At 35.5% G+C, this 15,845-nt stretch overlaps 1 protein-coding gene across 4 annotated transcripts in view; it reads left to right on the forward strand.

Annotated features, from left to right (window-relative positions):
• The window catches only part of CEP112 (centrosomal protein 112), a 539,861-nt gene that overhangs the window by 329,564 nt on the left and 194,452 nt on the right, over window positions 1–15,845 (forward strand). For all 4 annotated transcript variants that reach the window (XM_063080878.1, XM_063080876.1, XM_063080879.1 and 1 more), the window contains one exon: window positions 7,064–7,294. In XM_063080878.1, coding sequence (XP_062936948.1) covers window positions 7,064–7,294 — 231 coding nt within the window. The remainder of the gene's footprint in view (window positions 1–7,063; window positions 7,295–15,845) is intronic.

A 15,845-nucleotide genomic window follows, 5' to 3' on the forward strand; every position in this document is an offset into this window, starting at 1 on the left:
TCTTCTAAAATCAGACAAAAATGACTTTAAGGCAAAAATCAATACTGGAGAAGAAGAGCATGAGGATAACTATTTGATAACAAAACACTAGTTAACAAGACATACAACTTATATTGACCTTATAACCTCAAAATATACATAGGAAAATTTAACAGCATTACAAAGAGAAATAGACGAATGTACCATTATAGTGAGAGAATTTAATGCATGTCTTTAATTAATAGCTCAAGTGAAAAAACAATCAGTAAGTTATAGAAGATTTCAACAATGTAACAAATTTGATACAATGGACATGTATGGAATACAGCACTCAGCAACTGTAGAAAATACAGAATACACATTTCATAGCAATCATGTACATGAAACTTTTAAAAAAATGACTGTATAGATGCACAGGGTCCTAGATAGGAGCTGTGGGCAGCACAACTTCCCAGCAGCAGGCAGGAACATGCATGAGGTCTTAGACAGGAGCCATGGGCAGCCCCCACCACATGGCAGCAGGCAGAAGCATGCCAAAAACACCAATTCCATGTGGGTGGCCCACCACAGCCACTGCCACAGCCACCATTCAGCAGCCTGCCAGACACTTGACTGCATTGACACAAGGAGAGTCACCAGCAGGGATTGGAAAAAGAAGAGGAAGTCTGTCTTCTCAAAGCCTACTCCAGAGTAATAGAAGAAGCAAGTGCTGTGTTATATGACCAGGCATCAACATAGAGATACTAGAAATATGAAAATCCAAGAAAATATGACACCACCAAAAGAATACAGTAATTTTCAAATATCAGACCATATAGAGCAAGAAACCCTTGAAATGACTTAAAAGGAATACTGAGCAACAATCTCAAGGAAACTCAGTGAGATACAAGAAAACTCAAACAACATAATGAAATAAGAAAAAAAAAAAATCCAGACTTAAGGAGGAAATTTACAAAGAGATTATTACCTTACAAAAGAATTTGTAAAACTCCTGGAACTGAGATTCATTCAATGAAATAAAAAACACAGCTGAGAGCTTAAGCAACAGGCTAGAACAAGCAGAAGAAAGAATTTCTGATCCTGAAGATAGTCTTTTCAAAATAGCCCAGGTGGACAAGAAAAAAGGAAAAAAGAATTTTAAAAAATGAAGAAAATCTATGAGGGCTAGTAGACAACCTGAAGTGCACAAACATTCCAATCATGGATGTTCCAGAAGGAGAGGAGAAAGGAAAAGGCATTGAAAACCTATTTAATGAAATAATAGTGGAAAACTTCCCAGGTATAGGGAGAGACACAGACCTTGAGATCTTGGAGGCTCGTAGATCCCAAAACAGGTTCAATCCAAAAATATCCTCTCTAAGACACATTATAGTCAACTGGCAAAGTTCAAAGACAAAGAATTCTAAAAGCAGTGAAAAAGGTGTTAAATCACCTATAAGGGAGCACCTATCAAACTAACCACAGATTTTTCAACAGAAACCCTGGAGGCCAGAAGAAAATGGAATGATATATTCAAAATGCTAAAAGAAAAAACCTACCAGCCAAGAATACTATATCCAGCAAGTCTATCCTTCAGAAATGAAGGAGAAATGGTGTATCTTCCAGACAAACAAAAACTGTGGGAATTCACCACATGACTAGCCCTGCAAGAAATTCTCAAGGGAGTCTGCATCTGTAGTCCAAAAAACAATAGTCATTGCCACAAATACACATGAAAGAACAAAACTCACTGGCAAAAGAAAAAGGAAAACAAGAAGGAGAAGGAAACTAAATCTTACCACCTCAAAAAATCAGCAAACATCAAAGACAAACAATAATGGGAAGAAAGGAACAAAAGATATTTAAAACATCCAAACAAAAATCAATAAAATTCCAGGAGTAAGACAGCACCTTTCAGTAACAACTCAAAATGTAAATGGATTAAACTCCTCTCTCAAAAGACACAGACTGATTGACTGGATTAAAAAGGTAGACCCAACTATATACTCTTTTCAAGAGACTCTCCTTGACTGTAAAGACACAAACAGACTTATAGTGAAGGGATGGGAAAAGATATACCACACAAATGGAAATCAAAAACCAGCAGGAGTAGCTATTCTTATACCAGATAAAATAGACTTTAAACCAAAAACCATAAAAAGAGACAAGGCCATTATATAATGATAAAGTGATCTATCCAGCAAGAAGACATAACAATCATAAACATATATGCACCTAACACTGGAGCACCCAGATATGTAAAGCAAACACTATTAAGCCTAAAGAAAGAAATAGACCCCAATCTGATAATAGTAGAGAAACTGAACAACCCTCTCTCAGCACTGGACAGATCATCTAGTCAACAAATCAACAGAGAAATACAGGATTTAAATTACACTTTAGAACAACTGGAATTGGCAGATATCTTCAAAATGTTTCATCCAACAACTACAGGACATGCATACTTCTCATCAATACATGCAGCATTCTCCAAGATAGACTATATGTTAGGTCACAATCAAGTCTCAACAAATTTTTAAAAATTAAAATCATTTCAAGCATCTTTTCAGCTCACAACAGATTAAAACTAGAAATCAATAACAAGTGAATCTCAGGAAGCTATACGAACACATGGAAATTAAACAACATACTCCTGAACAACCTATGGGTCCAAGTAGAAATTAGATAGGAAATCAAAAAATTTATTGAAACTAATGAAAATAAAGACACCTCACACTGAAACCTCTATAGGATACTGCAAAAGTAGTACTAAGAGGGAAGTTTATTGCAATAAACACATCAAAAGAATGGAAAGATTTCAATTGCAAATAAGCAACCTGATGCTACACCTCAAAGAACTAGAAGAACAGGAAGAATCCAATCCAAAATTTGGTAGTCAGAAAGAAATAAGATCACACAGAACTAAATGATATAAAGACCCCCAAAAGATGGAAAAGTTCAGGAAACAAAAAGTTTATTTTTTGAGAAGATAAACAAAATAGAGAAGCCATTTGTTAGGGTAAGTAAAAAAAAAAAAAAAAAAAAAAAAGAAGAGAAGACCCAAATAACAAAAGTCAGAAATGAAAAAGGAGACATTATGACCAATACCACAGAAATACAAAGAATTGTTAGAGACTATAATATAGGACTATATGCCAACAAATATGAAAACCTGGAGGGAATGGATAAATTTCTAAACACATACAGACTACCAAGTCTGAACCAAGAAGAAATAGAAAATCCGAACAGACTAATAAGAAGCAACAGGATTGAAGCAGTAATCAGCAGTCTCCCAACAAAGAAAAGCCCGGGACTGGATGGCCTTACTGCTGAATTCTACCAGACCTTTAAAGAGGTATTAATACCAATTCTCTTCAAACTATTTAAAAAAAAAAAATGAAATGGAGAACATTCTCCCAAACTCTTTCTATGAGGCTAGCATTGCCCTTGTACCAAAACCAGACAAAGATCAAAAAAAAAAAAAAGAAACTACAGACCAATATCTGATGAACATAGGCACAAAAACCCTCAATAAAATATTAGCAATCAGAATTCAGCAGCATGTCAAAATTATTATACAGCATATGTATAATTGATCAAATGGAATTCATCTTAGGGATGCACAAATGGTTCAATATTTGCAAGTCAATAAATGTGATAACCACATCAACAAAATCAAGGACACAAACCATATGATTATCCCAATAGACGCAGAAAAAGCAATTGACAAAATTCAACTCTCAGCAAACTAGGTATAGAAGTTATGGAAGGAAAGTATCTCAACACAAAGGCATATATGACAAACCCCCCACCAATATCATCCTAAAGAGGGAAAAAAAGAATGGGATCAAGACAGTGGTGTCCACTCTCACCACTCCTATTTAACATAGTACTGGAGGTGCTAGCCAGAACAATGAGGCAATAGAAAGAAATAAAGGGCATCCAGATTAGAAAAAATGAAGTCAAATTGTCCATGTTTGCTGATGATATGATTGTGTGTATAGAAAAACCTGAAGACTCTATCAAAAGACTCTTAGAGCTAATAAAAATTTTCAGTAAAGTTGCAGGATACAGAATCAACACATAAAAGTCAGTAGTGTTTGTATACTCCAATAACTAACTAACAGAAAAGGAAATCAAGAAAACAAGCCCATTTACAACAGTCACCAAAAAAATAAAATATCTGGGAATCAGTCTAACCAAGGAGTTGAAAGATCTCTACAACAGGAACTACAAATCACTGCTGAAAGAAATTAAAGAGGACTCAAAAAGATGGGTAGACATTCCATTCTCTTGGATTGGAAGAATAAACATTGTGAATATTTCCATACTACCCAAAATGATCTGCAGATTCCATGCAATTCCCATCAAAATACTAATAACATTCTTCACAGAAATAGAAAAAATAATCCTAACATTCATACAGACAACAAAAGACACCGAAAAGCCAAAGCAACCTGAGCAAAAAAAATTAAGCCAGAGGCATAACACTCCCTGACTTCAAGTTATATTACAAAGCTATCGTAACCAAAACAGCATGGCACTGGCATAAAAACAGACATTCAGACCAATGGAACAGAATAGGGAACCAGAAATTAACCTACATACTTACAGCCAACTGATATTTGACAAGGGCAACAGGAGCATGCATTGGGGGAAGGACTGCCTCTTCAATAAGTGGTGCTGGGAAAACTGAACATCCATAAGTAGAAGAATGAAACTAGATTTGTACCTCTCGCCATATACCAAAATCAACTCGAAATGGATTAAACACTTATAAGACCTGAAACTGTAGAAGTACTCAAAGAAAACATATGAGGAACACTTCAGGAAGTAGGACTGGGCACCAACTTTATGAACAAAATCCCAATGCCCATGCAACAAAATGAAAAATAAATAAATGAGATTATATCAAACTAAAAAGTTTCTGCATAGCAAAAGAAACAGTTAAAAGAGCAAAAAGACAACCTATGGAATGGGAGAATATATTTGCAAGCTGTGTATCTGACAAGGGATTACTATCCAGAATATACAAGGAACTCAAACAACTTATTAAAAAACAACCCTATTAAAAAATGCGCAAAGGAGCTGAATAGGCATTTCTAAAAAGGAGATATACAAATGGCCATCACACACATGAAAAAGTGCTCAACATCACTAAGCATAAGGGAAATGCAAATCAATACTACATTGAGATATCATCTCACACCAGTTAGACTGGCCAGTATCAAAAAGACAGAATAACAAATGCTGGTGAGGATGTGGAGCATGGGGAACCCTCCTACACTGTTAATGGGACTGTAAATTAGTGCAACCATTATGGAAAATGATAGGGAGATTCCTCAAACAACTACAGATAGAACTGCCATACGATCCCACAATCCCACTGCTGGGTATATACACAAAAGAATGGAAATCATCACGTTGAAGGGATACCTGCACTCCCATGTGTATTGCAGATCTATTTACAATAGCTAAGAGTTGTAACCAACCTAAATGTCCATCAACGGATGACTGGATAAGGAAAATCTGGTGTATATACACAATGGAATACTACTCAATCATAAAAAGGAATGAAATTCTGCCATTCTCAGCAACATGGATGAACATAGAGAAAATTATATTAGGTGAAATAAGCCAGGTACAGAAAGAGAAATACTGCATGTCCTCACTCGTAAGTGGGAGCTGAAAAAAGAAAAAAAGAAGGATACAACAATTATAATGATACATTGAACTCTCAAGAGGAGAGAATGGAACTGAGGACACCAGAGGTAGGAAAGGGGGAGGGGGGAGGAGGGGTTAGGGAGAAATTGGTAAAGGGCCACAAATAAAATGTTTACATTGTGTAATGATAAAATAAGAAAACTTTGGCTGTATAACTTACCATCAAACAATCTCAATAATTTTCAAAGAGTTAATGGAAGATAGACTACATTATTTGGCCATAGTACAATTAGAAGTGAATAACAAAAAGATAATCATTAAACTCCATGTCCTGGCTTGAACAGTGTCCCCCCAAAATTTCATGTTCACACAGAACTTGTGAATATGACCTTATTTGGAAGTAAGGTCTTTGCAGATATAATCAAGTTAGTATCAGTTGATGCTGGCTTAGGGTGGGACCGATATCTGATATGACTAGTGTCCTTATAAAAAGAGGGAAACAGAGAGATACAGACACCCAGAGAGAATATGGAGACAGAGACTGGAATGATGCATCTACAAACCAAGGAACACCAAGGATTGTCAGAAAACACCAGGGGAAAAGAGAGAGGCATGGAACGGGTTCTTCTTCAGAGCCTCCGGAGGAGCCAACTCTGCCAGCACCTTGATTTCAGACTTCTGTTCTCTAGAACTGTGAGAGAATAAATTTCTGTTCTTTTAAGCCACTCAGTTTGTGGTACTTTGTTACAGCAGCCCTAGGAAACTAATATATCCTGTATGCCTGGGAATTAAGAAACATACTTATAAATGGTTCATAAATAAAAGAAAAAAATCATAATGGAAATTTAAAAAATGTTTTGAACTAAATGATAATGAAAATACCATGTATCTAAACCTAAGAGATGGAACCAAAGCAGTAGACATTTATAGTCCTAAGTTTTTATATCAGTAAAAAAAGGATAAAAATAAATGAGTTAAATATACAAAATAGGAAGTTAGAAGAAGGAATACAAAATAAACCTGAAGAAAGTAGTAGAAAGGATATCACAAAAATAAACGCAGAAATCAATGAAATTTTTTAAAAAATGCAATAGAGAGCACTTGGTGAATTTTAGGTACATGATGTTGAATGTTTGGAAAAGCAAGTTTCAGAAGAATACATGTAATATTCTATTCATATAGGTATTAGAAACAAGTAAAACTAAATAATATGTTGCTTAAGGATACAAATATGTGGTAAAATGTTCCAGGTAGTATTTACCTCTGAGCTTAGAGGGGATGGCATGGTAGTGGGGAATGAGGAAAAAAAGGAAGGAAAGAAGGAAAGAGTGAACTTTTTTTGTATTTCATATTTTTGTATTTTGTTTGTTGACTTTTTGCAGTCCTTTTGTGACCTTCCTGTTCATATCCTCTGCCCATTTTCCATTTTTAAAAAAACTAGGTTATTGCTGACATGGAAGCCCAGGTTCACAAGTTGAGAGAAGAGCTGATTAACGTGAACTCACAGCGGAAACAGCAGCTGGTAGAGCTTGGTCTTCTTCGGGAAGAGGAAAAGCAAAGGGCTGCAAGGGACCATGAGAGTGCTGTCAACAAACTGAAGGCTGAATCAGAAAAGATGAAAATAGAGCTGAAAAGGACTCATGCTGCTGAGACAGAGATAACACTGGAAAAGGTAAGATAACTACCTTTTTTCACAGACAGTTGAAACCCATGTTTAAAACCCAGTGCCACCACCATTATATTTAACCTCTAAAAGGTAGTAGACATGGAATTGCTCTTCAAATTTATAAACTCTTCAAATGAGCAATTTAATTTTCTTGCTCTATCTCTAAACACCACTAAAATAATCTAGGGAGTTTCCTAATGTTTCCCTTGCCTTTCATGGAAGGGATGGTATGGAATTTTCCATTCCATAGTAATTAAATATACATTGTGGCAAAACAGTATTATAATATTATCAAATATTATGTTGATTAGGAATATTTGGGCTGTAGCCCTAAATTTTCCTAGGTTAAGACTAAGTTTCAAGTCTTTCCTAGGCTGTCTAATAATCATTTCTTGGTTGTACAGTTTTTTATAGTAGTGTAACATAAATGATGACATATTTTCCCAGTTACTTCAGTAGAAGTAAGAAAATCTTCTTTAAAATGATATATTATTAAAATAAATGTCAATATAATGTTTACATATTTTGCATTGACTTATATTCAAGGTGCAATCTCAATTATTCTTTCGATGTTCTGAAAAAGTGTAAATATTTTAATCAGATACTGAATGTGAATTGCTATTAATCATAACAGCTGTAAATTGCCCCTTGAATTCCTGAAGACCAGTCTATCTTGGGAAAAAGAATTTTGAAAAGGGCAATTTGAGAATCGTCTAATTCTTTTAAATTTTTTCACACCTCTTCTTCTTCATCAAATAATGCTGAGCCTTCAAAGAGCATCATTCTAGGTATTACCCTTGATTTTATATAGACTGTGATCCTAGGGTGCTTGCTTTATAGTACCTTAACTCATCTGCAAGTCAGATTTCAGCAAACTTTGCCCTTGGCAGAATAGGTCTTAATCCAGAAATAAATAGGAAAAGGGCCCTAAAAAGGGGGAAGTGAGCCTGGCTTCTTACAGGAACAGCAGGGAGACTGGTGTGGCTGGAAATCATGACCCAGGAGGAGAGGGGAAGGTGATGAGGCCAAGGAAGAGACCTCAGGGCGTGAGCCCGGGCCAGGCAGGTTCGCATAGGCTAAAGGAAGGGCTTTGCTTTGACTATGAGTAGAGGAGGCTTGGCAAGTTTTGAGCAGAGATGTGATATGATGTGACTCACATTGGACTAGGACCTCTCCAGCTGCCATGCTGAGGATAGACTGAATTGAGGGCAAAGGGGGGAGCAGGGAGACCAGTTAAAAGGCTATTGCAATAATTTAGACAAAAGGTGAGGGAGGCTTGGGCAGGCCCAGGCAGTAGCAGTGAAAGTGGTAAAAACAGATCAGATTTGGAATATGTCCTGAAGGTAGAACTGACAGGATTTGCTGTTGGTTCATATGTGGGGCATGGGGACGGGAGGGAGCAGCCAGGGGTGACTCCAAGGTTACTTGCCCAGGCAAGTGGACAAGCGGAATTCCCCTTTGCTGCAAGGAGGAAGACTGCAGAGAACAGGTTGGACCATTCAGGACATGTTCAGGTTGAGATGCCTTTTATACATCTAATTGGGGATGTTAGTGATAATTCCATCAAAGCACTAGAAAATAATAATGTTTTGATGCTAAGATGTACAAAGTTCCAGGAATTAGGGAAATTTCCTTATACAGAATAGTCTCAGACCTCTGACAATAGGAGATAAAAGAGAGACTAGTGGGACGTGAAAGGGGTGTCCCTGCTTCTCTTTTCTGTTAACTCTTAACACGCCTTGCCTTGTCTTCAGCCACCTCTGCTAACAGTTCAAGGTATTTCTAAATAAATGTTCTCAAATGGCATAGATTTAAGAAAATTGGACGTATCAAAGTGAGACTTACAAAACATCCAATTTAGGCTTTTAGTTTTTGGCATTATATATTCATGTTTCAAATGTTTCTTTTTAGTAGATGAACTTTTTCAAGTATAGGCATATATATGTAACTAACTAACTGACAGGGTGAAGATAATTTAAAAATAGAAACCATCAGTAACTTGTTTGGCAAACATTTCTGGAAGATTTTCTATATCCCAGAAAGGCATCTTCCCAAGCACTATGTGGGTACCAAGAAAGAAGAAGGGGAGTGGGGGTAGGGCATTGTTTTCGAAAGGTTTATGAGGTAACAGTGATTGTAACACACACACAGAAAACTATAATGCAAGGTAGAGTGTGAATCTGGGGAAAATTATTTTCTTCTGAGGAAATCAGGGAGAATTAACTGGAAAAGATGTCATTTGAGCTAGACATATGTAATATGTAGGATTTTGACGAGCAGATTTGGAGGATGGCATTCCAAGTCAAAGGAATAACCAAAAACAAAACCATTTTCATGGCATGTTGGTCATTCAACTGGAGTGGTTAGTGATCAGGCTAAAAGATAGCTTAGGGATCACTGAAAGTGTCCAGAGCTGCAATAAGTATTGTAACTTCATTTGATAAACAGGGAGAACCTACTGAAAGTTTTTGAGAAATGAAGTGTCAAGATTCAAGTGATTATTAGGAAAATCATTCTGTCATTGTTGGCAAGATGTCAGAGCATTAGAAGGAGTTCACGGGGACTGAATAAATCCAGGCAAAAAGTCCTTGAGGCCACATTAGAGGTGCAGGTGAGGTGGTGGGGGTGTGTGGTGACCATGGGACAGAGAAGACATTTGAGAACCATCACAGAGATGGCATTGATTAGACTTAAGTAAAAATTCAGCCCTTAATCAGTTGGGAACATGGGAGATGTTTCTGGTCTGGGGAGGAAGAAGATGCATACAGTGATGAACACACTGAATGCAGAGTGCCATGCTGCAGCTAGCTCTGATGTGCGCTAGCCATTGAAAGCACATTTCTGGATATCCTAAGAGAAGGCAGGACTGGGAAAAAACAGCTGTAGGGGTCCCTCACAGAGAGGGCTTGGCCTGGGGTCTGGGGATTGAGCGAGATTGTTGAAGAGAAGAAGGAAGAAAGAGAGAGAGAGAGAGAGAGAGAGAGAGAAAGGGAGGGTGGGGGGGTGAAGAAGGAAGAAAGAGAGAAATAGAGAGAGAAAGCAGCTGTGAAGGAAGAATGTAAGGAAAGAACTACATTTGAGAGGTTGGGGAGAAAACAGTCAAAGAAAGGTTATCAAGTAGAAGGAATATGAGAAGAATGTATTTTCCTGGAAATAGGGGACAAGAATATTTGGAGAGGAAGATTGTCAAGAATGTGACAGAAAATCAGGAAGGACGAGGGTTGAGGAAAGGTCACTGGATTTGAAAGGGAGGAACCATGGATGATTTTGGACTGAGCATTGCAGATGTGGGTGTGCATAGAAACACGGCTGCGAACGATAAGTGAGGACGTGGGGATGAATGAACACTAGGTTGTTTTGAAAATCTGATAAAAGGAAGGTGAAGTTCCAATGAGCAGCGGGAGTTAAGAAGAGTATATTTTCAGGCTAAATGTGTCTTGAGCACTTTGAAGTACGTGAGAAGGGACTAAAGGAGAGGAGCAGCTTAATGATATGGAGAATCAGAGGTGATCGATGGCTTGCAATCTAAGAGGTGCAGGTCGGAATGAAATCCCTAGCACAGGCCTGTCTTGGCCCTTGGCCACAAGGGTCCAGATGCATGAGATGTTGACCTGTTCCTGGAGCATACCACACTCTCTCCTGCCTCCAGGTGTGTCCATCTGTCACCCTCTCCCCAGGATGTCCTTCTGCATGATTTTCTTATGGCCAACCTCCTCCTCATTATTCTGCACTTCTCAGAGCATCTGTCCCTGACCTCTTTATCTAAAGTCTGGCCTAACTCTACCACTTTACTTTGTCCCATTGTCTTTATAGCTTCTCACACTATCCAAAATCATCTTTTTATTTATTTGCTTGTTTATTTTCTATTCCTTCCCACCCACTAGAATGTAATCTCCATTAGTAGGACCTTGTCTAGCTTGTTCATTTCTGTGTGACTAATGCCTTGAAAACCTGGCACATGGTAGGAACTCACCTAATATATATTAAGTGACAGCAGGCATGACTTTTGCTGAAGGAGGAAGAAAGAAGGGGATTGGTAAAGGTACAGAAATTTCTCTGACAAGACTTGAGAAGACCTTATAGCTAATATTATCTATATTCTTAGTAAGAATCACAGTATTCTGCTTAGGTAAGAAGGTTCAAGAAGAGTGAAACAGCCATTTGCTCAGGTAAAATTGGAGTTCTGCAGATAGAAGAGGGAGCAAGGGAAGTATGAATCTGGAAGAGTGGAATGCTCTTGGATTGAATTGAGAGCACATAATGTAAGAAGAGAGAAGTGAGATGTTAGCATAGTAATTTTAGTTGACGTGGATAAAGGCACTTAAGAGGTTAACTGGAATGGAAAAGAGAGAGAGTCTAGGGAAAGGGAAGAGAGCGTTAAATAGGTTGGTCTCGTATTATATTGTGTCCTCTAATGGCCAGTCACCTATGCCTTATTTGCAAGAGTGCACAATACCACTATCATTGCATTGGGGGTGTGTGTATTAAGGGGGTGGAAAAGTTATCAGTAGAAGGCCAAAGGTGGAGCATATATCCTAAACTTGTTCCCAAAATTTGTATTCCAAAACTGAAATGCATAAAATAGAAATTGAGGTATAGAAAGTACGGTATATGAAGGAATTATGAATTCTTTGTATACATTATATACAATATATACAATCATATAAACATGATGTGATTTGATGTATGATATAATGTAATATAATATGCATATATAAAGAGCAGCAACTAAAATATAGAATCTCATGTTAGCAGCTTTCAATAATAGCAGAATGGTGTTCAATGTAATGAGTTTGGTTTTTCTTGAGTTGATGGAATCTGCCAACCTCAAAGTTCATGTGATAAAATCCGAGCGCTGAGCTCTTGATGTGAAGAGTAATTTATATTTCTGATTGATAAATCTTTTTACTTAACTAGTAAAAGGAGCTGAGCATTTCCAAAGGCAGTGAAAACCTGGACTGTGAGCTCCTGAAAGCAGTCCTTGTGAAATATTCATTTCTAGAGTTCCAGAATCATGCATGGTGCCTTATACAAAGTAGGCATTCATTAAATGTTAAGTGAATAAATAAAAGAATGATGATCAACTGAGAAATTCAGTATAGCCCATGTGCATAATAATATGAATAAATAAATTTTTGTTGATTTATCCAGATTTGATTTTAACCCATTATAAATACTTTGGGTAAGACAAGATACATCTTTGCATTCAAATATTCATTTATGTGATTTTAATGTTGTAATTTTCTCCATGTTACTTAATAAATTAAACACATAGCATAAATCCTTTTTCAGACATAGTTTTAATTTTTTACACACATAAATACTTGAGTTTTTAGTATAAAAGTTTAAATTAATAGTAATAAACTGGTAATTCTGTTGCTAGTCTGTTACGTCATTCTACAAGTTACTTGAATTGTTCTTGCTGTATCTTATGAAGAGTTTAATGTTTATCATGTTTAAATAAACCTGAAAGTTAAAAATATTTGCTAACAGTTCAAAATCCAGTCAGAATTCTGGGGTTTAGAAATTAATTTTCTACCATTGCATATAAAATTGAAGTTCAAAGAGGAGAGGACAATAACACCAGAATAATAAATAATCTAAATGTAACATTCCATATGGGTCTGGGTTGTTTCACTAGCACTTACAATGTTAAGGATATAAAAGAATTCCTAACTCCAGATCCTACCTGAGTTACTGTCAGCAGCGATTTAAACCTAGATGATATCTTCAATGGCTTTGATTTAAGAGAAACATGAAATACCTCCACAAGGTCAAAATACTTGAAATAGAGAATCTGAGAAAGTAAATGATCGACATTTGCAAAGTGAAAGCTTCTTTTCTAGACTTTTAAAATCTTTTCAAACTGATTGAAACAAAGTCCATAAAATAGAACCTTTGAAAAATTAAAGAACATTACTAAATTATGAAAGTGGGTTATTTTCAGAAGATTGATTAAGACTTTGGTATTTAAATTTTACCATTGTTTCAGAAATCTATTCAGCTATTTTAAAAATAACTTTTTTTGAACTAGAGGATATTTTAGAAAATATGGAAATTAAAGAAGAGTAAAATTCCCTATCACTATATCACAACTCATAACCAACAAGAATAATTTAGCATGTATGTAAAATAGCTGTATTAATTTAGCTGACTGAAATTATACTAAATAAACTGTTCTGTCTTTTGCTTTTTAAAAAATTATGCTAAGAATAGTCCAATGTCATTTGAAAGTCTTTGAAATTATACTTTTCAGTGTTTTGTGATATTCCATTTTATGGATATAACAATTTATTTATTATTATTTCTTTATTTTGGAACATTTAGATTTTTTTAAAAAAATGTTTAATGTGGAGATTAGCATCTTTATACATACATATTAGTCAGCATTTCCAATTTTTCTCCCATAGGTTAAAATCCTGGTAGAATTATCATGTCAAATTGCATTTCAGAAAGTTTGTACTGATTTGTATTTCTCCAAATACAGTATCTGTTTTACCCAATCAAACCTTATTATTAATATTTTTCTTTAATTTCTGATACTTTTTGAGAAAAACAGTTATTGTTTTTGATGTGCATTTTTAAGAGTGAGAGACTGAACACTTAGAATAGATTTATCTGTTATGTTATTTGAATTTCATTTTCTGGAAATTGCCTGTACATGTCCTTTGCCAGGTTCTCTTATTTTAGGGTCCTAATGTTTTTCTCATCAACTTATATAACCTCCTTTTATATTTAGGATGATAAAACTCATTATCTTTGTGGCAAATATTTTTGATATTTGCCCTCTAATTTTGTGATTTAATTTTGTAATACACAAAAATTTTTTTTGTATTTAGTCTAATCTATTCATCCTTTGTGAATTCTCCACTAGAAATAGTTGTTTTAAGCATCATGTTTTGATACTTAGAAATATACCATCACACATTTTCCACAATATACTCTGCTAAGCAAAAAAGCTCTTACAAATTTAACATAGCATTTACCAGCTTGGCTTCTTGGTCTTTAATTTTACGTGGTATCTGAAGAATTATAGTGGAATTTTGCCAGCCTGAAGTCATTAAAAGGCTTTGAAAAACAATTCAGCATCTTTTTCAAATTTAAGAAAAGCTCCATATGGCATAACTATTCAAAGCTAATGTCATAGTAACCATTTAAACCTTTGAAATTTATAATTAAAGGATTAATATTAACTTATGAAGACATTGTCATTTGGGCTTAAAATGAATTTCTAATCTCAATTCTGTTCTTTTTACTTTGATCTTTTCCTTGACTTTTTCCTTTGCTAAAAAATGTGAAGTTTTATATCCTTAAATTTTAAATTAAATATTATCCTCAAATGGTTTAGATTTATAAAAATTGATTGACAAACAACATCCAGTATAATTTTTATTATTTTCCACAAATGTTGATAAAGTTGGCATTTTCCTCTGGGTGTGTAAGCTTCAACCTGATGTAATGGACTATAAGGGCCCCTGTAAACATACAATATATTAATTTACAAAAGAAAAAAATATACAAATGCCAACTTGGAAAACTTAGGATGTGTATATAATTTGAATGTGATGAATTGGTGTTCATTGATATTAAGGTTTAAAATTTTAACGTGTCTTCAAATGACCTCCATTGTAAACCTTCTTTGAATGGCAAAGGGAATTATATCTTGTCTTATGTAAAAGCTAAGACTTTATTATTTTGACAAAATACGTAACTCAAATCAAATATTTTAGTTAAATCAGTTTATGTAACTCTTTATATAAAAAGAGGAAATTTATGTTCCTTAGATTCTTCTTACATCAGCCCCTAGCTCTCTCCTGCTTTATCTGGTTCTGATGTGAGGCATCTGTTTCACAGGGTCCACTAAAACAGAAAGAGCAGAGTGTCTATAAGCATTCATGTTTGAATATTTACATCGACAAAGGTCTACCATCCCTACTTGAATGGGGCTGCAAAGCTCAGTGCCAATGCAGAGTCACACATGTAGATGGAAATGAGCTGCTGAACGTTTTTCACAGTTTTGCAGAGAATCTCTTGCTCTTTCTCCTCTGCCTCTTTGCTGCATGCACTCTTATTTTCTAGCAATTTGGGTCAGCAAATCAATAGCTTAACTGCAAAGTCTACTTTTCCTAGGCGAGAAAACTATGTTATTACTTGGAGAAAATTAAAAGACAGTATATTGTTATGTTAAGGTTATTTGAAAATAAAATCTAGAATTGTAAGTGAATCATTATTTTTAAAGTGAGCGTTTAAAATTTACAAGATTAACCCTCCCTTACCATTCATTCTCTAGCCTAACTTTCTAATAGAGCTGTTAAAAATAGGACTCTTGTCATTCACCAGAAGTTGTTGGTTTTGTCTTTTTGGAAGCTCTTAAGTAAAAAACAAATTCTACCTAGAATAGATGAAAATCTTTTAGGTTAGTGCAGAAAAAGATAGTGATTTGACTTGAGAAGTCTTTGAAAGTAGAACAGCTATTTGCTGTCTTCAGAGGTTGGTATCTAGACTGAGAGAGTTGGGAGTAACTAAAATGAGCAGGTATCTGTGCTCCAAGTCTCCT

The sequence above is a fragment of the Cynocephalus volans genome, chromosome 16, assembly GCF_027409185.1.
Source record: "Cynocephalus volans isolate mCynVol1 chromosome 16, mCynVol1.pri, whole genome shotgun sequence".
Classification (NCBI taxonomy): domain Eukaryota; kingdom Metazoa; phylum Chordata; class Mammalia; order Dermoptera; family Cynocephalidae; genus Cynocephalus; species Cynocephalus volans.